The 26,988-nt window shown below is 38.1% G+C and overlaps 1 protein-coding gene across 2 annotated transcripts in view; it reads left to right on the forward strand.

Annotated features, from left to right (window-relative positions):
• The window catches only part of LOC136866356 (casein kinase I), a 259,574-nt gene that overhangs the window by 228,107 nt on the left and 4,479 nt on the right, over nt 1-26,988 (forward strand). The window contains exon 8 of one of the 2 annotated variants that reach the window (XM_067143226.2): nt 17,925-17,986. The exons of the other annotated variant lie outside the window; for it this stretch is intronic. Within the exon in view, the coding sequence (XP_066999327.1) occupies nt 17,925-17,968 (44 nt within the window). The 3' untranslated portion in view covers nt 17,969-17,986. The remainder of the gene's footprint in view (nt 1-17,924; nt 17,987-26,988) is intronic. 2 annotated transcript variants of the gene reach the window in all.

Raw genomic sequence — 26,988 nt, forward strand, 5'->3', positions numbered from 1 at the left:
CGTTGCGTAATGCTTAGTGTTATTAGCTGCTGTCCTCGGGGACACGGGTTTGATTCCCGGTACTGCCAGAAATTTAAGAATGGCAAGGAGGGCTGGTCTGTGATTGAAATGGTACATGCAGCTTACCTCCATTGGGGGTGTGCCTGAAAAGAGCTGCACCATCTCGGGATGAGGACACGAGTTTACTTCATTAATTCGGTTTTCTTCAATATATATATATTCTGTTCGACTATTAGCATTGATTTTGCAAATTACATCGAAGAGTGTGGTTCGGATAATGTAGAAGTATCATCCATGTAACACAGATCAACCTCTTATCATATCTAGTGAAGCTTTCTGTAAACTCATTTCATTATAAATTTAGCAAAGGCACAGAAGAGTCTTGGCACAGAACCCAGCCTTGTCTTACATCCTTCTTAATGTTCAAGGATTTGAGTGTACTGTGTGCTCTTTTTCCTGATACTGAAGCACAGTAATATTGGAATGATAAATTCTCAAAATTTTTCTATGGACTGCTACATTATACTCCAAGCACATTTTGAAAACTTGATAGTTCCTTACTGAGTTTACATAGGACCGTATATTTTCAGTATTTTGAGTGTCATATAATTCGCAGTTTTAGCTTAGCTAAAAGAAAGGAAATTATCCAATCTATAAGAGAGGACTGTGATATGTGCAATTGTCATGTTGGATTAGATATAATAGAACTCTGTTTTTCAGTTGCTAATAATAATAATAATAATAATAATTGTAATTGTAAGGTCTCAGATATTGTGTGCAGCATTTTGATTTTTTGACACCAGTTGCGCTGTGTGTATTATCAGTTTCAACATTGTTTCACTCAGATTGCAGAGAAACTGGTCACCTACGGGTGTCAAATCAAAAGACCTGCACCTGGCGAGCCGAACCTGTCCTCGGACACTCCCGGCACTAAAAGCCATACGCTATTTCATTTGCAGAGAAAATGGAACTATCCCGGATGACCTACGGCCAAGTTTTTTGATTGATTTTGTTGGGTAAACATCGAATGTGTCAATAGAGATCTTTTACATGTCGACGACATATGATTTGAAGGCCGAATATTCTCTGCCCTTCAAAAGTCCCGACTACGTCTCTCGGGTTTGAACCTGTTATCTGGGGATCTGGAGGCTAACATTCTGCCACTCATTCACAAAGTAAGCTTTCAGTTGCTGATAAGGTGTAACAATTATTTTATTCCAAAAAGTAAATTGAGGGTTTCTGTCTGTTCATCAGCCCAGAGGCTGGTTGAATCTCCAAAGCACCACCAAAGGTTATGCCATTAAAAGTAAACCACAAAAACTTATGGCGGTTCTTGGTGGCATGTTAGGAACGATGAAGAGTGAAGTAATTTGCCATTGCTCTCTAAATTGCCAGTAAAATCTTTTAAATAAATAAAGCCATTACATATACAACTGTTCTTGATTAATTATATTACTTTATTACCGGCATACAGAATTGCATAGAAGCCAGGGAACTAGCTGTGTATCTTGGAGTGGTATGTGAATAGAAACTGTCTGTATTAACATTGCATGTCACTGGTGGAAGAGGTGGTGAAAAAATTGGTTCTATTCTGCACTTAACTGTTGCAGTACTTGAGTTTTTATGTTTATATGGAAGCATCACAGTTTATTTTCTCTTTATACCTACACACTTTTAAGTGAACCCAACAAGTGCAGTGGTTGATCTTTTTGACAGTCCAGATTGCTTTGTATTTGTAGTGTTGAAAAATTTGACATTACTTAGAAAACTCTCTTGATTTTCAATGAAATGAGTGATGATTAATGGCATTTCACTATACTACATTCTGAAGGTATGTACTGGTTTTCTTTTTAGCCTCTCAGAGTTCTCATTTTGTTATACGTTGGCGCTCGGGTACGTATTGTTTGCCATGGAAATGGATGATCCTTGAAACATAGATGGGTACCAGTAAGCTAAACTTAACTTAGGGAAGTGAATAAGTCATTTAAAATGTTCCATATATTCAAACCTTTTTTTTTTTTTTTTTTAATCCATTTTGCCAACTTATTTTTGGGTATATTTGAGAAACCTTTACATTGAACGGACTTTATCAATTTCCAGATATTTAACACAGATATGCTTCCTTAAATCTGTGCATTGATTGTCCATATTAATTATGAATGGCAACAATAACAACATTTTTTGAATAGTACTCATAGTACTCTATCACCACAGAGAACATGTAGCACTTAGAGTAAAAATACATCAGCTGGTATTATTTCTTCAGAATGTTGTTCTCTTTGGTTAATTTGGTTAATTTGGTTAATTTCTATACTATGGCAAAGTTTGTTGCCAGTGTAACTTCTCTGCTAAGCTACACTACATTGGCAGTTCTTATACTGCACATTATTGTTCTCTTCATAATGTGATGTTAGTGATATTGTACATTGAAATTTTGTTAAACAAGAGGTGCTGAACATTGGAACTGAAATGATTCATTAATAAAGACTTACTTCTTTGTTCACAAATGTATTTATTTATATATTCATTCATGACAAGAATAGAACATTGTTGACAGTTTATGTATTCTTAACCATTGATAATTTCTGTTGTTTTATTTTTTTATTTTTAATATATTTCAGACCTATAGATCTTAAAGCTAGCACTTTGTATGTATATGAGTAATTTGGAGAATTTGTGAAAATGTTACTTGAAGTAAAGAATAAACATACATTTTCACTGACTGTTCTTGATGATTTTAATTGTATGTTTAATTGTTTAATCAGTTGTTTGTGATAGAGGGGCCTGTGATTTATTATAGTCCACTGAACTTCCAGCTCTAAAATGTAGTTGAATGTTGAACTCGGGAAGAACTTTACTGCAAATTACATCAATTTCACTTTTTTTCAGTAAGTTACAGTACCTCATTCAAACATTTTCTGCTGTTGGGAATGGCTTTCTTCAACAAGTCCTACTGATCATTGCTGTTTACATATGCATATAGCATATTAATACATTTCCACTACATTCTTTTGTATCAAATAAGAGGCCTTAAAATAACATGCTGAAAATTTGAACTGAAATGATCCATACGTAAATGCTGTTATTTATTTACCAAGGATAGCCATCCCTAAACAGATGAAAACTGCTAAAACCTATGGTGGCACTGAGGCATACTAGGCAAGATGAGAAGTGAGGTAGTTCGCCATTGCTTTCCTCACCGAGCTGAAGGTGTTCTTACTATGCAACTAACCCTATCAGTAGCACCTTTCATAGCATCCGGACGTACTAGTCATGCTTTGAATGTTATTATTCATTACCAACTGAACCTTGGAGATACCATACTATAACTGCCATGAATGAGACCTAGACTTTAGTGGAAGCTACATTTTGCTGTGCTCTTTGCCGCGAGACAGAACAAAAATATTACATCCATCACAAAGTAGCCACAGGCAGCCATGTGCAGAAACTTGAAGAAAAAGGATTTAAATCTAATGGAAATGCAAGATAATTGCATCCTGTATAAAGTTGTGCATGTGCGTAAAGGAATATCTTCTACAGTTTTCATAATATAAATGTTGTGTCCTACAAATACTGAGCTTACCCTTTGTTATCATTGTACCCATCCTGTAACTGTTGACTGACAGTTTTGACATTACATCATTGATTCCCTATGTAGGATTGAACAAGCGAACTTCTATATTGCCACCTCTTCTTTTCCAATTTCCCCCCCCCCATTTTGGGCTGCTCCTGGCCAAGTCTTTTTCAGTATGCTTCATCCAGCCATCTCTCCATAGATCTGCCTCATGGCTTTATCCAGTAATTGTTCTTTCAGGGTGTGTTGGGCGTTCTTATTGATTCTTTTCTCATAGGTTGACCAAACTATTTGTCATGATTCTTGTACAATACCAAGCACACGCCATTGTAGCCCAAGTTGAAGGCGAACGGATTCATTTCTGTTTCTTGTTGTCAGCTTTTGTTCTCACCGGCCATGTTGCATCTTCCAGTAAAAGGTCAGAACGGGTAACAAGTAGGTCATATAACATGACACTCCCACTTTTTGGGGAAAGCTTTTGTCCCGTAACATTTGGGAAACAAAACTGTAGAAGAGTGCAGATGCTGTAACCCTACTGCTAATCTCGTACATAACTCTGCTGTCAGCTGACAGAACACTACTGAGGTATTTGACGTGTTGAACCATTTCAATTTCATGCTGGCCAAGTTTCAGCTTGATTGCTTCCTATGATCATCACCAAGCGTACTGTCTGATCAGACTCGTTTTAAATACAAGCTTGTCAAATTCCACCAATTTAGTTGTATCTCATCTTTTCTCTCACCCGCTATCATAACATCGTCTGCAAATACCAATGCATTTCTACTTTTTTTTTTTTTAGCTATCTTGATAATCCCATCCATGATGTTCATGAAGAGCAATAGGGGCTTGTAGCTTCCTTACTCCACTCCAGTTCTTGTCTCAAGCCATCCAGACCCGTTTGTACTCGGACACAGCTCTTAGTGTTTTGGTATAGTTGTTCTACTCGTGCCACGGTGTCTTCTGGCATACATTGTATAGCAATAATAAATGCATACTCCTAGAATTAGCCCACATGGATGATGGTATCTCTCTCTTGGGATTCTTTGCATTCATGATGTCAAGAATGAAAGCCTAAAATTAAATATTGCCCTTTTTTTTTACAACTAAAAGGAAATATGTCCAAGAAAGATTATTGAAACTAGTGTTTTAAGAGTAGGCCTACTGTTGTTATAAACGTTCGTTGGAGTAGTATATGTTTTACTGGTCATTTATTATTGTGAATGGAAATTATCTAACAAAAAACAAGAATATTTCAGAGTCAGCTTGCTGTTTTGAAATGATGGTGGATCTTTAAACAACTTATAGTTGTGACAGGCAACTGTTTTTGGACTGCCATGTTTATAATGCATATCTAGTTCTGCAGTTTCTTGACTGGAATAGATTTGTCTCAGTCAAGACACAGGTAGAGGTTACATTCACATTTAATCTCTGATCTGTGTTCTAAACCCTAGTATCAATAAATAGATATAAATTCCTTTATTTCTGGTGAAGATAGGGTTAAAGGCCCTCCCTTGCACTTAATCGTAAGAAAATACAGAAGTGTGATGCATCCTGAGAAGCCCCATTATTGTTACATATTCTTATTGTTTTACCATTGGACATCATCTCGACAATAAAACAGCCTTTTTAGAAGTGATAAGCTGTCAGGATGTCTGCCATTTTGGACAAAAGTATGTCTCCATGTTTGCAATAAAATCCAGGACTAGAATAAATATTTCCTAATGCAGAGACTGTGATGAATTTTCTACTTATTATCTGCAACTTGATTATGTTAGCATATGATATGGAAGAGGCTGCAGAATGATTTTTATCCAATCTCGTTTGCCTTGTGAAAAGTAGAAATCATCATCAAAATTCAGTTAGTTCCTGCTTATTGCAGTTGCAATTATTTTCATTCATAATCTGCTCTCTAGAGCCATTTCCTTCTCTTAATATATTTCATGGTGTTTGTATAGATTCTATCTTGTGCTTATGGTAACTTAATGTTTCTGGAGTTAGAACTTAGTGCTCTATATGCCTTGCAGATATACAGTATAGTAGAACTTTATTATAGCAATATTGGTTTCAGTAACTATCTATAGCATAGGGTATTGTGTGGTACCAATATTCTTCAAAGGGGAACTGTTTTTCAGCCTTCTTTAATATGGCAAACTTATAAGCATCTACCTCATTTATACCATCATGTTTTGGATTAGGATTTTCCAACAACCAGTGTATTTTAAATTAATGTTGTCATTTGAACATTCTGAAGCTGAAAATCATGTCTGTGGCAGTGATGAGAATTTCCTGTTATCTGAATTGCTGCAAAAAAAATACCATTATTTTGAATCAGTGTGCCTGAAACATTTACAACAATAGCCAATGGCCTAGTTTCAACAGAGGCACAAATTGGTGGCAATATTGTAAGTGAAGTGAAGAGTGAAGTCTAATGATCATCAAGAAGAGGAAGAAGAAAAATCTGAAGTGCTACACCAACAGTGAGTGATACCTTAGAAGCCATCAGAGTTATGATAATGTTCTGTGAAGCTGCTACTTAAAAAATGGAAGTGGGAGTGGAAGGCTGCAGTGAAATATTGACGCAGTGAACATAGAACTAATTTTCAAAGTGTGTATAGGGCAAACAGGAGAAGACAGACAAAATATAAAATACATATTATTCCTAAATGAGGAAACCTGGTGAGTGTACTGTTGTTTTAAGTATGAGCTAAAACTCATGAAATTTAAAACTGCTTTATGTTGTAGGGAATTCAGTTGTGCATTTCATCAGAATTAAAAGAAAAATATACATTCTGAAATAAATCTAATTAAGTTTTGTTCTATAGCACGCCTTTACCTTAGATTGCAGTATAGAGTAAATGGTACGCACTCATGTTTTTGCCAGATTTTTGCTCCCAAATAACAAGGCTCAGGATTCAGGAGTTGAATTGAACTTCCTTGAATTATTGCAGTAAAGTGTGCATAATTCAATATAATGGAATGCATACGTTAGTGTGTAATTATTAGTTAAAACTTTTGATGTAGTCAAATACAAATGGAAGTTTTAATTCGTTTCATAAGTTTTCATCACTGCAAAGGATACATCCTTAAATTTTCAGTGCATGACTTCATACATGCATTAAAGGTAATATCATTAATATGGATAATTAGATAAATGACACATGTACTCTGCATGCTTGCATACGTACGTACATAACCCATTTGGTCATATGAATTACAGAATCGCTATCCATGATCAAGGGTGCCACTCGTTCTGTATGTGCAATTGCCAAGGATAGACCAATTGGACAAGTTTGGGGAGGTGGTGATGAGGACATACCTATTAAAAATTGTTCGTCCACCCTGCAGAGGTTTTGTTCATTATGTTTCACTTTTTCCACAACATTTGTCCAGTTGTGAACTATGTGAGCATAGCCCTATGTTATTAATGGCTCCATGCCTTCTGACTAATGCTAAACATTGTGTTGTTTAATAGTATGTACAACCAATTTGCACCCATATCATTACAGTATTGAGCCCACAGTGGTACGGGTGTAAACAAAGCCTAATATGACCTGCACTCTGCAATTTCTTCCAGTTTATATATTCTATTTTTTTCCCATGTCCCTCCTGTCATTTTCATTAACTCACGCTTTATCATCCTATTCACGAAAGGAATGCCTTTTCGCATAAGCCGCTATGTTATGTCCCCCACATGCCAACTTTGGACTGGAAGTGGTTCACACAATCTATCGTGGTACAACATATCTAAAACAATATCCGCCCCATCTGGAGTATTAGGCAGCAGCGGTTGTGAAAACCCATCTGTGGTAATATCACAGAGTGCATTGGCTATGCGGTTCAAGTCAAGTAACAGTGAGCTTGCATTCGGGGGTTGGTGAGTTCAAACCCCACTATCAGCAGCCCAGAAGATGGTTTTCCATGGTTTCCCATTTTTACAACTGTCAAATACTGACTGGAGCTGTACATTAATTAAGGCCATGGTCACTTCATTCCCAGTCCTAGCTCTATATTATCACATCATTGTCATAAGACCCATCTGAGTTGGTGCGACATAAAACAAATAGCAAAAAGCCGTTTCATTGTGGGTGTCAGCATTGTTCTTTTTTCACAGAAAAGTTAAAGCAGCACATTGAAAGAAGCCATTCTTATGGTGAAGATCCCTATGCCCTAAAGCAAAATGCATTCTTTATCCTTTGGGGTTGCAGTTGTGAACTACCTTCAATGGCTGCCTGTCCAGTACTTCTAGAATTGTTGTACTTTTTTACACATTTACTTATGACTCATCTGTATAGATAATCGGCTTTCCCAAATCCCTAAAACTTTTCACCTCTGAGGTGGGTATGGCGCTAATGGATTCTGTCATCTTACTCTATAAATGTAGCTTTATTTTCCCTCCTTAGATACGGTATTCAAATCCAAAGTCATAAAGGAATCTCTGCAAGATGGAATGAGGGATATCTGGCAGTGATTCATCACTGTTAACCTTAAGATAAAATCTTGAGTATACTCGGGAATATTGCTTACTGATGGTTACCTAATTTTAAAGCCCAAGCATATTTGTTTCTGTTGCCATTGTTGCTTTCACGGCCCGTACTTATAGACATGATATAGGCTTTTGGGCTTATGCCGTGTCAAGAAAATAAGGTGAAATTCTTTACGTTTTGCAGAGAACTTTGTTCTGTGTCTTCAGAAGAAAATCTTGACTATCCACGAGAAAGGCTTCTCAAACAATGAGGTTTGAATTTAGACGTTATACTGGAAGTGGTGTGTTGATTCGTCACCAGATGGCTCCCTAGACGGTACTGCGCTAGCATTTGAAGCGGAAGCTGATGGAAACATCAGATATTACTGCAAAGCCTTATAAAGAAACTACGTATCAAGTGTACTGATCCAAGACACGTTCATTAAGTACACCTATTTTTCTACAACTTCTGACTTTCCGAAGATTTGTGAACTTGAAAAGTTACCAAAACTGTTCAGACAATAGTACCATTCTGTATGCAGTCAGTCCTTGTTATGAATGGTGTGAAAATATTGCTCATAGGGTTGTGCATGCATTTCAGTGGGCTTGAGAGACTGATATGTAATAGCAACTTGTGGTTCGATCTCGAAAGCAACAGGAAACTACCTCACTCCTCATTTCCTTAGTATCCCTCTTCAGTGACGCCAAGGCTGCCTACGACAGTTGTTGGCAGCGCTGTAGAGTATCAAACCACCCTCTGGGTTGAAAACCCAACATACATACATACATACATACATACATACATACATACATACATACAGTACATATGTTGTCAAAAATCATCCACAACATAAACTAAATAAAATTTGGGCTATTCTTAATCAATGTCTGTTAAGTTTCGAACTGTGTGTATCCCAGAAAGGAATGTGACAATCGACGATAGCTTGCTGTTTAGTAAAGGGCGACTGGGCTTGGTCCAATATCTGCTTCTCATGAGAGCTAGATTTGGTGTCAAAATATTCATGCTATGTGAATCAGCTACAGGTTATGTTTCAGACATCTACCCATGCCATCACAAGTTATGACACTGATGAAACCCCTGCTGAATAAGGGGTACTGTCTAATGGTGGACCACTATAACATTTCTTCCCAACTGGCCGACATTCTGATTGCAAATTGCACAGATATGTTCATTACTGTGTGTCTCAGTTGAGCAGATATACCTCCAGTTTTCCAGAACAAGAAACTCAAGAAGGGGGAGGTTTTAGCATTCCAGTGTAGTAAACTGACTGCAATAAAATGAAAAGTCAAAAGAGACATCTATATTCTATCTACTGTGCAGAAATGGAAAGAGACAGGACGGAAAAAAAAGTTTTGAAAACAGAATCAGTGTTCTCATCTAATGAAACAATGAGGGATGTTGGTAAAGTACAGTGTGCGGCAGAAATACCTGACGAATTTCAAACGTAAATAACTCGGCAACGCAACAAACCATTTAAAGATTTATTGCACAGTTGGAAAGAGTAGTGTTTGCCATTTGCGTCACATACACATATACATCAGGTTTTGAAAATGTCATCCAAATGCCGACCGTCCTGTTCGATGCACCTCCGAAGCCTTTCCTTGAAGTTCCGCATGACTCGCTGGAGCATGTCTTACTACTTCGAATCTTCACGGATGGCAGCTTTCAGGTCATGTAGTGTTCGTGGCTTACGTTGGAAGATTCGATCCTTCAAATATCCCCAGAGAAAGAAATCGCACGGGGCGAGGTCACGGGAACAGGCTGGCCATAAAACGTCACCCCGTAAAGAGATGAGATGTCCTGGAAACATTTCTCTGAGGAGACCCATCGATGCCCTGGCTGTTTGTTCAGTGGCACCATCTTGTTGGAGCCACACAGCAGGATTCCCTACATCGGTGAGTGTCGGCTGCAGGAAGTTGCGTAACGGCTGTACGTAACGATCCTATGTTACTGTTACAGTTCTGTCCTACTCTTCAAAAAAGTAAGGGCCTACAATTTCAAAATCAGCGACAGCGCACCAAACGCTTGCTGTGGAGAGGTCGCTCATGGATCTGTTGAGAATTGGTTGCGGAGCAGTACCGAAAATTTTGTTTATTAACGTAGCCTGACAAATGAAAGTGTGCTTCATCACTTGCCAGGACACTGGTGTCAGCTGCTACAGCTTCCAGAATAGTCTCACAACATGCTCTGCAGTTGACCCAATCACGTTCACTGAGTTTCTGAACATCCACCATTTTGTACTGATGGAACTTCACATCCACGTGTAAAATCCTCCTTACGGTGTGATCCGAGAATCCCAGAGCACATGGATGCCTACACACTGAACGTTGAGGAGGTTGCGTAATGGCGTCTCACTGCGTGGACCGTCTCGGGTGTTCGGACGCTACGAGGCCTACCAGGCGGCTTCGTTTTCACACTCGAACCACTTTTTCTCAAACTGTTCACCCATAACAGAATGGTGTTCCTGCTTGGAACTTTCTCATGTTGACCTAAGCCTATGTGTCTGCGAAACAAACGCTTTGTTTAAGTCTCAATCACGAAACCTCGGTGTTCACCACTCCACGCCATGCTAGCGACTGGCTGGCTGGCTGGCTGGCTGGCTGGCTGACTGACTAGCCCAGACGAGACGATGCACGTGTTCTCCAAGGCCAAGACCAAGACCGCAGGCACCATGACATTAACATCTTTTTGAAAGCTGTGGCCAATACGACCTTTAGTTCGCTCCAATCTACTGTATGTGACATAAATGACAAACCCTACTCTTTTAAACTGCACAACTTGTGAGTGGCTTGTTGCGTTGCTGAGTTATTTATGTCTGAAATTTGTCAGGTATTTCTGCCGCATCCTGTAGATCAACACACTACTAACCCATTGCCATGGAAGAGAGGAAGAAAGTTTTATAAGAAGATACATGTTGATCTCTTAGAACTGCCAATAATGGAATGCTTTTGTCCTTCTCAAAAAAATATATTGAGGAAAGAAGAATGCTCTTGACTTTTGAGTAGCTGTCATTGAGAAAACAATTGCACAACATCACAGAGAGGCATTTTCTCCTAATGCAGCAGGTTGCCCAGCAAAAGCAACGCCAGTACGACTTACTGCCCACCATTTTCCTTCAGTGATTCTTCCAACTGATTTAGAGGCAAAACTCAATGAGGATTTGCAGGATGTATCAGTGTGGGCGATGCTAGAGGGAAGGAGGCACAAAGGGATTTCAGATACATGTGTAAGTAGTGCGATGTAGCATTGTGCATTGATCCTTGTTTCAGGGCATTTCACACAGCCACAAACATATAAACTATGTCTTTCTTGTTTAGTATTGAATGTCATGATGTCTTGTCAGCTGTTTAGTGCTCTTTAGTTTACATGCGTGTTAAAGAAGAACCCATAAACAATATCTCGAGTATTCTGGGGAATTTAAAACTGGGACTTTTCTGCAGCTTATTTTTTTTTTTTTGTTAAGTTCGTAAAACTTACTTTCTCTGTTACTACTGTGTCTGTATTTCAGTAAATATACCAGCTGTCTCTCTGGATGAGTGGTAGAGCATCGGCCCCGGATCCCAAGATAACAGGGTCGAACCCAGTAGAGGTAGTCTGATGTTTGAAGGGTGGAAAATATTTCATTGGACACTCCATGTCGTACAATGCTGGCGTGTAACAGATCTCTGGTGACACAATTGGTGTTTACCCAACCAAATTAATTAAAACTCGGCACAGATGCCCAAGGGAGATATGTTTTACTCTGCCATGTAGTAGTCCTTGAGTAAACTTGAACGTCAAAATTGACTAGCAGACAGCCAGATGGTGTCAGATTAAAATAGTAGCTGAGGCCATACGATTATTATGTACTGATAATATACATTCCTTTTTAACAATAAAATGGTTAGGTAAAAAAGGGAAGACAGTTTTGTAAATAATAGGTATGTTAAAGAGGGTAGTTAACTTCAAGTGACATATTTAAACTGGGGGCAGTATTGGCAAAGAAAATTGTATGAACAGTATAATTTAGCCCACTTTCTGCTGTATGATCATAAGTTATTTTTCTGTCCTTTTTGGTTTCCTTTCCTTTCCGACTTTACTTTTTCAGGTGCTCTTACAACATCCAGTTTTTGTTGTTCCTTCCTAATCTTATAAATGCTACTTTCAGAATGTTCTTTTACTCCAGAAGCTTTCTTCATTGCATTACTCACATTCATTGTTTTAAGGAAATGTTCAAAAACACTTAACTCTATTTGTATTTCCTTCCCCATGGTTCCTGGAGCTGAGTCTGGCACTGCTTACTCTTATTTGTCAGACCTCCTTGCTTTCATCTTCCTTATCTGACCTCCCATGGTCGACTCTTGTTCTTTTTCAACCCTGACAGTATTGGGTTTGTGAAGCCTAGGGAATCCTTTGTTTCCATGCCCTTTGTGGCCCTTGCCTTTCTCGTACTGATACTTTCATTTTTTGAACTGTCAGACCTCTTCCGATTTCCCCTGAGATTAGAGTTAGAGGATGGTTGCCCAGTTGAACTTCCTCTCTAAATAATCACCATCCCCTTTCCTTCCCATGCAGCCTACCAGTCCTCCTTTCATAGTTGACTAACCGTGTACGAAACATTTAAGTCAAAGTGAAAGAACATTAATAATATAATTAGCATTAACAGTATTGATGATGTACATTCTGGACACGCCACTGTGAAGGAGGACTCTAAATATCAATTTAGGACTTTTCATGCACACAACGCCATATCACAGGATAAAGCAGCGAGTTAGTTGAGAGAACATTGCACAGGAAAATACCTGAGTTAGAGGTTTCTAAATCTCCCATATACTATAAACAAATCGCTACCAATCGCGAACATGGTGTAATAACATCCGGTCTGGTTTCTTTTTACTTTCCTTGCTGCACTGAGAGCATCGGCACATACTTACTCTGGGCTATACAAAGATTACTAAATCCATTGGGTTCAGGATTCTTCTAAAAATAAATTTAAGTTTTCCTGAACATTTCCACACTTTCATATCCTATCTAACATTAAAAACCAAAGAAATCTTAGGAAGTAACTTTTTGAAGTATATATTTTTCAAACGTGCACTTAAGTTTCAATAATTATTTTTATATATTAAATCATGAGTTTATCTGCTACACTTTTCTAGTAGTATCCATGTAAATGAAATGACGTATGGCTTTTAGTACCGGGATGTATCCGAGGACTTCCGGCTCGCCAGGTGCAGTTCTTTTGCTTTCACTCCCGTGGGCGACCTTCGCATCATGATGAGGATGAAATGATGATGAAAACAACACATACACCCAGCCCCTGTGCCAGGGAAATCAACCAATTACGGTTAAAATTCCCCACCCTGCCGGAAATCAACCCGGGACCCCTGTGACCAAAGGTCAGCACACTAACCCTTTAGCCATGGAATTGGACAATAACCACATATATTAATCACAAAAGTTTCAATTGGATATCTTAGTTATGTAGGTAATTATGATGCGATATGTATTAGGGCACATCTGTACTACGATATACAAGTATTATTCACCCATACTTTTGATATTTAAAAATATTTGGCAGCAGTACATGCAAAAAGACAAGGACAATGCTATGGTGCAATACATTCATTAGAAAGAGGAACTGGATGCTCATTAATGCAGCTTAAAGTAGAGAAATGCTTTATATCGTTTTCCACCTTGGTTGATTAATAACATAAATCTTGGTTACTGTGATACTCGTTTATTATGGCATGGTTTATCAGGTCCTTGGATGTAGTTATAACAAAGTTCTACTGCATTTATTGGGAACATTATTTATTCTTTACCATTTTGGGAAGAGAAATTGAATGGAAGAATGACTTGCTGAGGTAAGGGCATTATGAAAACATATCTAAATGTAGGTTAGGGAGTTTATTGGATTCCAGATTAAACTCATTCCAGTATTCAAACCACTTTCTTTCTTTCTTTCTTTCTTTCTTTCTTTCTTTCTTTCTTTCTTTCTTTCTTTCTTTCTTTATTCATACAATGATGATGAGTAGCATCATACATAAAAATTTGGATTAAGAAAGCCTAAATTTATGCATATTTACAATACGTTGGTCTAAAATTTGGTGGTGGTTATGACATTGGTGCTGACTAGTGCTAAACTGAGAGGTGAACACTGGTATGGAGATAAGGGACAGGACAGGACATGTCGTCTGATGTTCATCAGTTACACAAGGTGTGTCCTCACAAGAAACCCCATTTCTTTAGGTCAGCCTTGGATCTCCAAATCCCAATTTGTAGCTGGTTTAATGGCTTCATGCAGACCAGGATTCCTCTTGGCCAGGGGCAGTTTCTCTTCCAGTTTCATGTGTTTCAGGTGGTTTGGGAATTTACAGTTCTGTAGTTTAATCCTCATTTTCTTTGTATGTACGACTAGAGGTTTTGTCAAATGTAGGATACTACTACTGGACTAAAGCCAATTGGTGGCTGGCAGTGTCCATGTAGAGAGTGAGCTGAGGAACCTTTGACCTCTCCACATTCACGGCTATGTCAGATCAAGGATTTGAGTACAAATGCCCATTACAGAGGGCTACATGAGGGGTTGGAAGGAAAGAGCAGTTCAGAACATTGTTGTAGGCTACCCTGCAAGGGAGTACGACTTAACACATTGAGTGCCAGCCCGAATTTCATAGGACTGCCGTCTAGTGCCGTGAGCTAATAACATCGAGTTACTCCCTGGTGCCAAAACGTTCACAGGCTTAACCAAGCAAATGATTGCTGAAATGAGGATGCATTTATGATATATTATGTCAACTTATTATGTATATTAGGTAAAATATTGCGACCCCGTATGGGGTCGTATTGGTCATTACGAATTGTACACGAACACGCGCCCCCATATGGGGTCGTACTTATACAGTAGTTACTATCCCGACGCTCGGTCATACTTACCTTTTCCTTTGCAGGGACGCGATATATGCTGTTGATTATGAGAGATGTGTTAGCTTGTTCATACTGGGGCCGTAAGAAAGTAGGATCCCCGATTTTAGGTCAGGAAATGTTTGTAAATGGCGATCTTTCGATTTTAGGTTAGGAAATTCTTGTATAAAATGTTGTTATATAAAGTAGTGAAAATCACGTAAATTTGGTTAATTAGGGCGAAGCAGAATGTTATTATAAGAAGAATTAGTAGTTACGGAATATTGAATAAGTATATAATGTTATTTGTATAACATTTAATTTGAGTGAGAGAACCTAGCAGCGATGACCATGCAACATGGGAAACCAGTGACTATATCGTTGAAGACGGTCATAATTGTTGCAACAGCTGGCTTGGAAACCCAGAATACAGCAAGGATGTGTATGCTGAAGACTGTAATTTGTCAATATGGATGAACGTGCGAGATCGCTATTTGCTCTGTACTGAGTTCAAAATCACTGTAACTATATACTACGTTTGCGTGATTTTCCGACTTGTTCGATATATCGTCCAGACTACCTGCACTAAGTATTTTACTGCTCGATTTACTAGTAACGACTTAAAAAAAGAAAAGAAACTCGCAGCACTGCACAATTACATAAACAATCCGTGCGCGAGATAGACAATGACTTTTTCACCCTACATAGCCCTCTTGACTTACCCATATGGGGTCGCGCCAAAACAGGAATTGAAGAATGGAAGGTGGACTATGCACGTACTTAAAGAGACGACCAGCAGATGGCAGGAAGAGAATCACATACTTACTGCGCACCCAAATGGGTTCGCACAGTTCTCGACGGGGACGTGAAGTTCAAAAACTTGACTACTCTCACGTACCCATATGGGGTCGCTTGGCACTCAACGTGTTAAGTGTAAGGATTGGTTTTAGACACTCTTGTGATCACTCGGCATGTTTCATTGAGGGCAGGATGGGGTTGGGTTGGTTGTCCAGAAACGGTAAGAACTACAGCTGTGGCACTTTGCTACCTTTGCTGGGGAATATGTTGATCCTGTATGGTATAAATCTGTCCATGCCAACAAGGTCGATGTTGCCTCACTGGAACATGCAATGCACTGTACAGGTAGGACGGAAATATTGCAGTCACAGCTTGGGCTGGATTAGGGTGGGCAGGTTTGGTTATTTTAAGGTTGTCTGCCTCTCTTAACATATGGTTAATTGTGGGAGAAAGAAGAAATCTGATCTTTTGAAAGTAACAGTATCGGCTAAATAAAGGGAAGAGGTTGGATAGCAGTGCAAGCAAACTCTCACTTTGAGGGTGGCCCACAACAATGTTCTGAACTGCTTTTTCCTTCTAGCACCTGATGTAGCTCCCTGTAATGGATATTTGTACTCAAATCATTTATCAGGAATGAACTTGTTTCCCAATATGTTGTATATTTCATTCCACAAACCAGTTAAAAACATAGTTTAAAAATGTGTGCAGTGTGAACTTTACAAATCAACATGGTCTCGTTTGTTAAAAATAAATTAAAGAAAACTTCTCCAAAGCATGAAAGAGGTTAAAAAGGTAATAGCTAGGCTTATGGCTAAGAAATTTGTTAATCAATAAAAACGTTTGTCTTGAGACCAGAGAAAAGTGTGTTAAATCCTGTGGACAGAGTGTACTCACCTATGGGAGTGAAACATGGACCCTGGGAAAACAAGAAGAGGACAGGTTAGATGCAGCTCAGGTGTGGTTTTGGAGACTTAAACAGAACAAGCTGGACTGAAAGGAAAAGAAACAATGTAATGCTGAGCGAAGTAAATGAGGTCTCGTCCGAAAAATAGAGAAGGTGAAATGATTTGGCTATCTAATGAGAGAATGGTTTCATTTGCAACATTTTGGAAAGGAAGGTTTTTGGAGAGAAAAAAAAAGGGATGAGGGCAAACAACACTTCCATACATCAAGAACCACAAAATGCAAATGAACTGCAGCTTCTATAAGGAGATGATTTTGGCAATGGATAAAATTGGTTACAGCGACAAGGCATAGCCTGCAGGAAACGGTGATGAATATTTATCACTATTAAAGGAATTTAAATTAGTAAATGTTATGCAGATAGTTTGGCACCTACTCCAAATTATGTGGGGGCGTTTTGTTCGAATTGTTTATAGTAAACTTGTCGGTAATTTATTGAACAAAGTTCTTGATCTGACTTGCCTTAGAGTTCAATCTGCACATCTCAGTGAAAGATTTATCAGAATTCTAAACATTAGTTACTTGGGTAACCTGAGTACCTGTGTTCAGGAAGAGAGCCACTGTTTTTCAAACCTTTAGTTCACTTATTTCATCAACCGTTAAATGACTGTTTTCTTAAACACTCCACACTTAAATTTTTCTCACATTTAAAAAGTTTATAATTTGCCAATTTTTTCTCTGTTTTGTTACTGTAATCTAAAATTAAGAACAAATGCTGACAACGTGAGTGCACATCATGTATAACCTATATTTCTTCTGTAATATTGTCTTAACCTATATTGTGCCATTGCCTCTGTTAACAGCATGTTCAACAATAACAAGTTCCTTACACATTTCATTCTTTCTATGTTCCCTCTTTCTTGAATCATTCTCTCCCCACCTCTATCCATTCGCCATTCCTAATCCTAATCCTCTTCCAATGAGATTGTGATTAGTAAGAAATGACCATGGAAAGGAATGCCAGTGTGTGGGCTGCATGTTGAGATCTTTTAAGGGATCTGATATTACCTTAATTAACCTTCTCCTTCCCTTTGAAACTATTCCTCTTGAGTGCATTAAAAGGATGGTAGTTGCAGAGACTGCTGATGTTTGTCAGTGCATATGAAATGCATTTATATACCTGATCAATTTGCTGTATAAAAGTGCTTTGTGTGTGTTAATCTTCTTCCTTGTTTGTCTTCCTTTTCCTTATGTTTAGCTGTGTTTTCTTTTATTTATCCTAGTTCCCTTGTTGACTGCTAGGAAGACCTTAAAAGAGAGCAGTTAGGGGGAAGAATGCCAGAAGGTATTTTCCACTGAACATACTTCACTCTCCAAAGGAACACCATGCTCAGAATTAAAAGTATATCAATATTTGTATCATAAGTTCTTCTATGGAAATCCTATGAGATTCTATGTGAAGAGGAAAAAAAGAAACTGATTTGTTTTAGATTGCTAAATAAGTATAGCATTCTTTAAATATAAACAATTTTATCGACCATTGTTGGCAGATGCTGTTGTCTCATTTACTGACAATTATGCTATTTTGCTTAACATACTTTTATGTTTGCAATTTCTGTCACTGCATGTTGGCTAATCTGTATTTCCTTTCTTTATCTTTTTCTTTCAAGAATCATACTCCACTATAACTTATTTTGAAAAATTGGATATGTGGTTGGATTCATAATTGAGCAAATAGCAGCTCCCTATTAATGCTCTTTGATGTAAGGGACTGCAAAGTTTGTTACAACAGAATTATTTTAGTATAGGGTTTTTCTTTCCAGATGTTTGTTCTCTCCCTGGAGGAGTAAGAATAATTCTTTTCTCCAACTTGTCAAGTTTTCCTCTATTTTTGCTGTTATGTTTTATTGCAGCCTATTTTAGAATGTTATTTTCCACTGTGGAGTAGAAAGTAGAATTTGCATAAATATGACCGTGCTTAACTTCAAAGAACTTGAGACTGTGACTTTCAAGTTGAGCCCCTTAATCCATAGGTACTAAGGTTGAATTTTGTGCATAATTATTACCGATTAGAAAGTAAGAATTTGTACTTGAGCAGTAGTTTTCCAGTCAAAAATCATGATAGTCTGACATGGTCTATATTTCAGTTGGTTGAAATTGTCCAACAAGATATCTTCATATTGTGTTAACAAATGAAAAGTTTTAGGTTAGAAAAAAGTATATGTAATTTTTCTTAGTGATGAGGACTCTATGAGCCAAACAACCTATTTGGTTTGATTAAATATCTGTCTAATCTGTTATTCTTCTAATTTCAAAATACCCTCTCTCTGAATTGAAAATTTAGGTTATGAACCATGTAACATTTTTTCATTTCTAATAATAATAATAATAATTTTATATATATATATATATATATATATATAATCACATTCATTCATCTTCATTATCAACTTTACGCCTATCAGTGTTCTGTCTGCAAGCTTATGTAAATGAACTAAGCTCATCTACAATCCTTGACATGCAACTAGCTTTGTGGTCTTGTTTAGTTCCACACCTCTTGTCATCATAACAATGTTCGTTTTTACATTCTGCTAACTACTTAAAACAGTTTTTGGAGACACTAACTTAATAGGATTTTGTCACACAAGGGAGAACCCCTTCAAATACCACCAGACTGAGCTGGAATCTAACCCAGCTTGGGTTCCCGCTGTATCTGAGCCACGCTTCCCGCTAGTTTTCAATTATTATTTTTGCGAGTGGTGTTTAAATAGCCACTGGAGATGTTCACTGCAGCATTATATTAATACTCTCCATGCAGAAATTAAAAATGAACAGCTTCTTTTACCAAGAAATAGAACCTATAAAAATTATTTGAAGAGTACATGATGATCTTATTTATAGTAAAATGATTAAAAATAAAAACTCTTCATCATAACATAACTGTCAACTGCTCCACAAAAGAGGACATTTGTTCCAGTTTAGTGTAGCTTAAGAAAGAAAATTGGCTTCATTATTTACCCAGAGCATTTGTTTCAAAAATATTGAAAACTTTGGTCATATTTCTTTTGCAAATCGGTCCTTATTTACTATATTCACTAATCAGTGCTATCCACTAAGTGGAAATACACTTACTTTTTTTTTGAGACATGGTGTTCCTCTTTGCCTGTATTTCTGCATGCTTACTGTTGGACTTTCAGTTGTTAGACACAATTTTTGTGAATGGCATTTAATTTGTATTCCTATTGTCTAATGTAAAATTAATGAGTTACAGTAGAGTAGTATCATATATGTGCCTGCAAACTGAGCCATTTTGTCTGTGCATTGATAAATGCTGCTAGTTATTTACTGCATAAGATCTGTTCTTTGTGTATAACTTAAAATTTGGGAAATATTACTCTACAAAATGAATGTACACTTTACAAAGGAAAAATTAAATGTATCCTCCTAATTCAATACAAAACGTAAATTCATCATTAGATAGAGCAATAAAATTCAAACATGTTTCGACTAGTTTGAGCCATCTTCAGTGAAATAAGGGGGGTTTAAAGTAATCTACATAATACAAGCTAAAAATGTGCTAAATACATAATGAAGGAACAAAAAAAACAAGAGACATGACAGAAATAAAACAATAACAATATACAATATTTACATCACTAGATGGAGCAATAAATAACTCGCTAAACCTTTCTTAGGTTTAGCACACTTTTTGGATTCAATTATGTTTTATATTAACTTTTTTTCACCGAATTCCTCTCAGCGAATGTTTTTTTACATCCTGCTAACTACTTAAAACGGGTTTTGGAGACACAAACTTGACAGGATTTTGTCCCACCAGTCCTTCTACATGCTAATAAATCTACCAACACGAGGGTTAACACCTTCAAATACCACCAGACTGATCTGGAATCTAACCCATCTTGGGTTCCCACTGTGTTAGACCTGCATGTTTATGTGTGGTCTGTATGTCTTAATCTATGTATGATAGGCATCCATGAATTACTGATTTTATATCCTTCTTCTAATTTCATATTGTTTGGATGTTTCTTGATTTTGATAGCCTCGCGGATTTTCCTTTCCATATTCCAAGGGATAGCTGCTAGGATCTTGGTCTCGTCAAATTATATTGCGTGTCTTGTTTCATAGGAATGCTTGGCTACCGCTGAAATATCTGTGTTTTGGTTCTTGGTGTGACAGATATGTACTTTTAGGCAGATGGAGATCAGACGTTTTGTTTCACCACTTTCCGCAGCTACATTCAATGTGGTATATTCCAGGAGCCTGTAGTTGATTTTCTAAAGACTCGTCAGATGTTATTGAGCGAGTAGCCATTTCTCCTGAGGGTTCTCGTGAGGTGTTCTTTCTCTTCGAGGTGTTCCGCGTCTGATATCGCTATGGCCCTGTTAACCTGTGATGTTAGAACAGCCTGCTTTTATGATGGGTGGTGATGAGAAGAGGCGTGCAGGTACCTGTCTGTTTATGTGTGGGTTTCCTGTATACTGCGTGACTCAGAGTTCCATTGATGATGCGTTTTACTAGGACATCCAGGAATGGTAGTTTTCCATTTACTTAGATTTCCATGGTGAACTGAATATTTAAGTGAATAGAGTTGAGATGGTCGAGAAATAGCTGCAGGTTGTTGCTCCCGTGACGCCAGATCTCCACATAACGGAGAAAATATTTCGGTTTCAGGCTGTAGATGTGGTTAAGGCTTTCTATTCAAAGTGTTCCATATACATGTTTACTACTATTGGAGAGAGGGGCAAACCCTTCTGTCTGTTCGTAGAACTCCCTGTTGAAGTAGAAATAAGTGGCGTTAAGGCATTCTTTAGTTAGTGTTGACAGGTCGTCTGGAAGTTTCTCGTCTAATAGCGGAAATACTTCTTGGTGAAAAGTGGCGTGACGTCATAACTTACTAATAAGTCCGTACTTTCGATTGATTGGTCCTTAAGGAGCTGGATGAAATGTTAGGAGTCTTTCACGTAGGTTTCAGTGTGTCCTGTATGTGGCTGAAGTAGTCCGGCTCGGTAACGGGCGATATCGTGCATCGGAGATCCTATAGCACTCACAATAGGTCGCAGAGGTATGCCTTCTTTATGGATTTTAGGGAGGCCATACAATTTAGGAAGTATGGGATCCGAGGAGATCAGCTTCTTCTGTATAACGGCGCAGGCAAGCCCCACTACCTGGCTGTGACACATACCTTCCAGAATTCTCATGAGACAGCCAGGAGGCTTACAGAAAGACTAGGATATAGACCAAGGGCAGGAACCACTCTTTGTAGTGTGATTGCTGCCTGGGAGACTGACTACCTTGGATCGAGTAGGGGTATTTCAGTCGCCTTGACAAAGAATACTGCAGTGTATTTGAAACATCAGCAAACTGTATGTAATGTACAGAAAACAACAACACGGTTCAACCCGGAAAATAAACTAAATAATTCTACATACCGTGGAAGCTTCACCTCTAAAAAAATGTAAAATCAAGTTTCAACTTAGTATATCAGTGGTATGTTGATGTTATTGGTGCCTACAGTCTTAGTATTTAATTTTGAGGAAAAGAAACAAATAAATATATAAAAGACATATTCAGTACCATGGCATGAATTTTGCCTGTAGTGGACTACTTTTCAGCTTGAGCAATATTTATATGGATTTCGTGTGTTAATATTGTTCATATCTTTTATGATGTTTATCTTTCTGACGTAGTATTTGCTGTTAAAACAAATTGATAACTTTCAGCAAAAGCTAGTATTATTAAGTTTATGATATATCGCATCAGGATTGGACATCTTTGCTTAGCTCAAAATTCACTAGTCATTTGATTTCAAGCATCCAGAATGAAATTGCAAAATTCCGATTTGTTTGCAGCGTGTGTCCTGTTATACACATTTGTGAAGGTATTGGGACTATCATACTCTATAGACATCTTCTCGCTATTGTTGAATACTTTTCCCAGATTCATCGTTACTTATTGTGAAGAAATTCATTCCATAATTATTGACATTAATTCTATCATATGCAAATATTATTTCTTTATTAAAAAATCCTTTAAAAGTTTCAGATTCTTTTTGCCAAATTATACGAAGACCTATAAACAGCTCTTGATTCAGAATGTATTTTAGATGTTACTGTTTGGGTCATCAGTCCGTAGACCAGTTTTATGCAATCCTCCATCCCACCCTATCCTGTGCTAACCTTTTCATTTCTGTGTAACTACTACACCCAACATTCACTCTAATCTGTTTGTCTTATTGATACCTTTGTTTACCCCTGGTTTTTTTACCGCCTACACTTCCCTCAACCAACTGAACAATCCTGGGTGTCATAAGACGTGTTCTTTCATTCTGTCTCTCCTTGTCAAATTTCACCGAATTGTTCTCCACTCACCAGTTTGATTCAGGTTCTCTTCATTCATAATTTGATTCATTAATCTCACCTTCAGCATTCTTCTGTAACACCACATTTCAAGAGCTATTCTTTTTCTTTATGAGCTACTTATCATCCATGTTTCACTTACATACATTGCCACGCTCCAGACAAAAGTCTTCAGTAACATATTTCTAATTCCTATACCAATGTTCGCAGTGAACAGATTTCTTAAAAAAGGCCTTCCTTGCTTGTGCTAGTCTGCATTTTATATCTTCCTTACTTCTCCCATCATTAGCTATTCTACTACCCAAGTAAGAATATTCATCTACTTCCTTTAAGACTTAATTTCCTAATCCAATATTCTCTGCATCACCTGGTTCATTTGACTGCAATCCATTACTTTTGTTTTAGATTTTTTTTATTTTCATCTTGCACTCCCTCTCCAAGACTTGTGTCCGTACCATTCAGTAATGTCTTTAGATCATCTGCAGACTCGGATAAAATAACAATATCGTCGGCAAATCTTGGAGCTTTGATTTCTTCTCCTTGGATTGTGATTCCTTTTCCAAATTCCTCTTTGATTTCCTTTACGGCCTGTTCTATATAAACGCTGAAAAGGAGAGGTGACAAACTACAGCCTTCCCTCACCCTTTTCTGGACTGCTGCTTCTTTTGCATAGCCTATGATTGTAATCACTGCAGATTGATTTTTGTACAGTTTGTAGATAGTTCTTTCTCTGTATCTGATGCCGATCACCTTCAGGATCTCAAATAGCTTCGTTCATGTGTTCCTACATTTCTTCTGAGGCCAAACCAATCTTCTCCCAACTTAGCTTCAAGTTGCCTTCCCATTCTTCTGTAATTAATATGAGTTAAAATTTTCTAAGCATGAGATACTGAACTAATGTTGCAGTAGTTTTCACACTTGCCAGTGCCTGTTTTCTTGGGAATTGGTATAACAGCATTCTGTCTAAAATCAGATGGCAGTTCTCCTGTATAATATGTCTTACACAATGGAATGAAATAACATCACCATACTGGTTTCTCCTAAGGCAGTCATTAATTCTGATGGTATGTCATCAATTCGAGGTGCCTTGGTCCTATTTAGGACTCTCACTGCTCTGTCAAATTCTAACCTCAAAATTGGGTCTCCCATTTCATCAGAATCAACAGTCTCTTCTTATTCCAGAACCTTATCTACTTCTTTCCCTTGGCACAATTGCATAATATGTTCCTGCCAACTTTCTGCCTTGTCCTTCTTCTGTAGAAGTGGTCTTCCATCTAAGCTCTTAATATTCATACACCTAGTTTTCCTTTCTCCAAAGGTTTCCTTGAATTTCATGTATGCAGCATCCACCTTTCCTATAACTGTACAATTAACATTCTTGCACATCTCTTTCAGCCATTCTTCCGTAGCTGTCTTGCACTTCCTATCTGATTCATTCTTCAATTGCTTGTATTCTTTTCTGCCCCCTCATTTTTTGCTTTCTTGTATTTTTGCTGTTCATCAATCAGGTCTAATATCTCCCGAGTTATCCAATGATTCTTACGTGATCTTACCTTTCTTCCTAACTTTTCTTCAGCAGCCCTACTAATCTCATTTGTCAAGACTGTCCACTCTTCATCTATTGTTTCATTCAGCCTTTTCATTTAGTCCTTGTGCAACATGTTTCTTGAAACAATCCAACACACACTTTTCTTTTAACTTATCTATATCCCATCTTCTTGCATTCTTTCTTCAACTTCAGATGGCATTTCATGACCACCAAATTGTGTTCAGAGACCACGTCTGTTCCTCGGAAGGTATTCCAATCCAACAGCTGGTTTTTGAATCTCTGCCTCATTATAATGAAGTCTATTCGATACCTTCCTGTGTCTCTAGGTCCTGTTCACTAATACAGCCATTGTTTGTGGTAATCGCACTAAGTGCTAGCAAGAACTAAGTTCTGATCGGTGCAGAATTCAACCAGCCAACTTCCTCCTTCACTCCTTTGTCCCAGTCCGAATTCTTGTACGCCATTACCTCCTTTTCCTTGGCCTACCACTGCATTCTATTCTCCCATCATAAATCATATATTTTTTCAATTTCTTGTAGACATAAAATAGACGTCCACTATTGTGGTGGGCATTAGCTTGGTGTCTATCTTGACTACAATAATTTAACTAGGCTGGTCGTAGTAACTTACCCACTGCCCTGTTTCCTTATTCATTATTAAACCAACTCCTACACTTCCCATGTTTGATTTCATGTTGATAATTAATTCTGTAGTCACCTGACAAAAAAAACTTTTCTTCCTTCCAGTGTACTTCACGTAAATAACACAAACTACATCTAACTTTAGTTTATCCATTTTCCTTTTCAGATTCTCTAACCTACCACAATGATTCAAACTTCTAACATTCCACCCTCCGACTCACAGAATGTCAGTATTCATCTTCCTTTTGATTGCCTCCTCCCATGTAGTTCCCAGCTGGAGATCCAAATAGGGACTATTTTGCCCCCGGGATACTTTGCCTGAGGGAGCCATCATCATATCATTCATACAAAGAGAGCTGCATGGCCTCGGGAGTTGGTTACAGCTTTAGTTTCCCGTTGCTTTCAGCCGTGTAGCAGTATCAACGCAGCTAAGCCATGTTAAATATTATTACAAGGCTGTAGCAGTCAACCATCCAGACTGCCGCCCTTGCAACTTCCATTCATTAGTCTGGTCTCTCGATATGGTTGCACCTACAGCTCAGCAATCTGTTGCACTGGGACACACAAGCCTTCCCACCATGACAGGGTCACATGATTCACATGGGAGGATTTCTTAGATAAGTGATGTTTTATCTTTTGTTCCTTCGTGGAAAGCAAATGTTTTTAGTTAGTTCAATTCTTCCAATATGATACCAAATCCAAGAAGCATTCTAATCCTTTCACAAGACTCCTGAAGATACTTTCCCGTGTTACCAGGTACCTAATAGTTGTTGTTGGTGTAGTATGAGATAGCTTACAGACTGGGCCCTTTGGAGCTGGTCTTAATGCTTGTTGAAGGAAATATTATTTATATTTCTTTAGAATTGCATATGGGAGATGAAAATCCATTTTCTTTTTAATTGTTATTTTATTTTACAAGGTGTACAACTTTGCTTCTGCCGTTTTGTCCCCAACATTGGAGGCTTTAATGAAACAGATTACTTACACATGTATCATTCAAAGTAGTGTCCATCGCTGGCCACGACTTTCTCCCATCTTTCGGGCAGTGTTCGAATCCCTTGTCAAAAAAATTGTTCATCTTTTGAAGCGATCCATGAATCGATCCAATTTGTGACTTCTTCATAGATCGGAAGTGTCGGTCAGCCAGGCCATGTGCCATTGATCGAAACAGGTGATGGAGAGGGAGCAATGTCTGGAGAATACAGCGGGTGGGGTAGGACGTCCCATTTTAACATTCCCAGGTATGTTTTGACCTCTTTTGCAATGTGAGGTCGAGCATTGTGTTGCAAAATCACTTTATCGTGCCTCTCGCTTTCAGTGCTCTGCTCAAACGCATTAATTGCATTCAATAACGAGCATCTGTGATTGTTTCACCGGGTTTTAACACCTCATAGTACACGACGCCGAGCTGGTCCCACCAAATGCAGAGCATGATCTTGGAGCCGTGAATATTCGGTTTTGCCGTTGATGTTGAAGCATGGCCGGGATATCCCCATGATTTTTTGCATTTAGGGTTATCGTAATGAACCCATTTTTCATCCCCATTCAACGTCTCTTGGTTTCAACTCATACGGGACCCAAGTTCCTTCTTTCTGAATCATGCCCATGGTCTTGAGACATTTTGAAATGGCTTGCTGTGTCACTCCCACTGATTGTGCCAATACTTCTTGAGTTTGACGTGAGTCTTCACTTAGCAATGTCTCCAGTTCTGCATCTTCGAAAACGTTCTCTCTTCCACCACTATGCCGGTCTTTGACGTTAAAATCACTGTTCTTGAAGC

Source organism: Anabrus simplex, chromosome 3 (genome assembly GCF_040414725.1).
Source record: "Anabrus simplex isolate iqAnaSimp1 chromosome 3, ASM4041472v1, whole genome shotgun sequence".
In the NCBI taxonomy this organism is placed as follows: domain Eukaryota; kingdom Metazoa; phylum Arthropoda; class Insecta; order Orthoptera; family Tettigoniidae; genus Anabrus; species Anabrus simplex.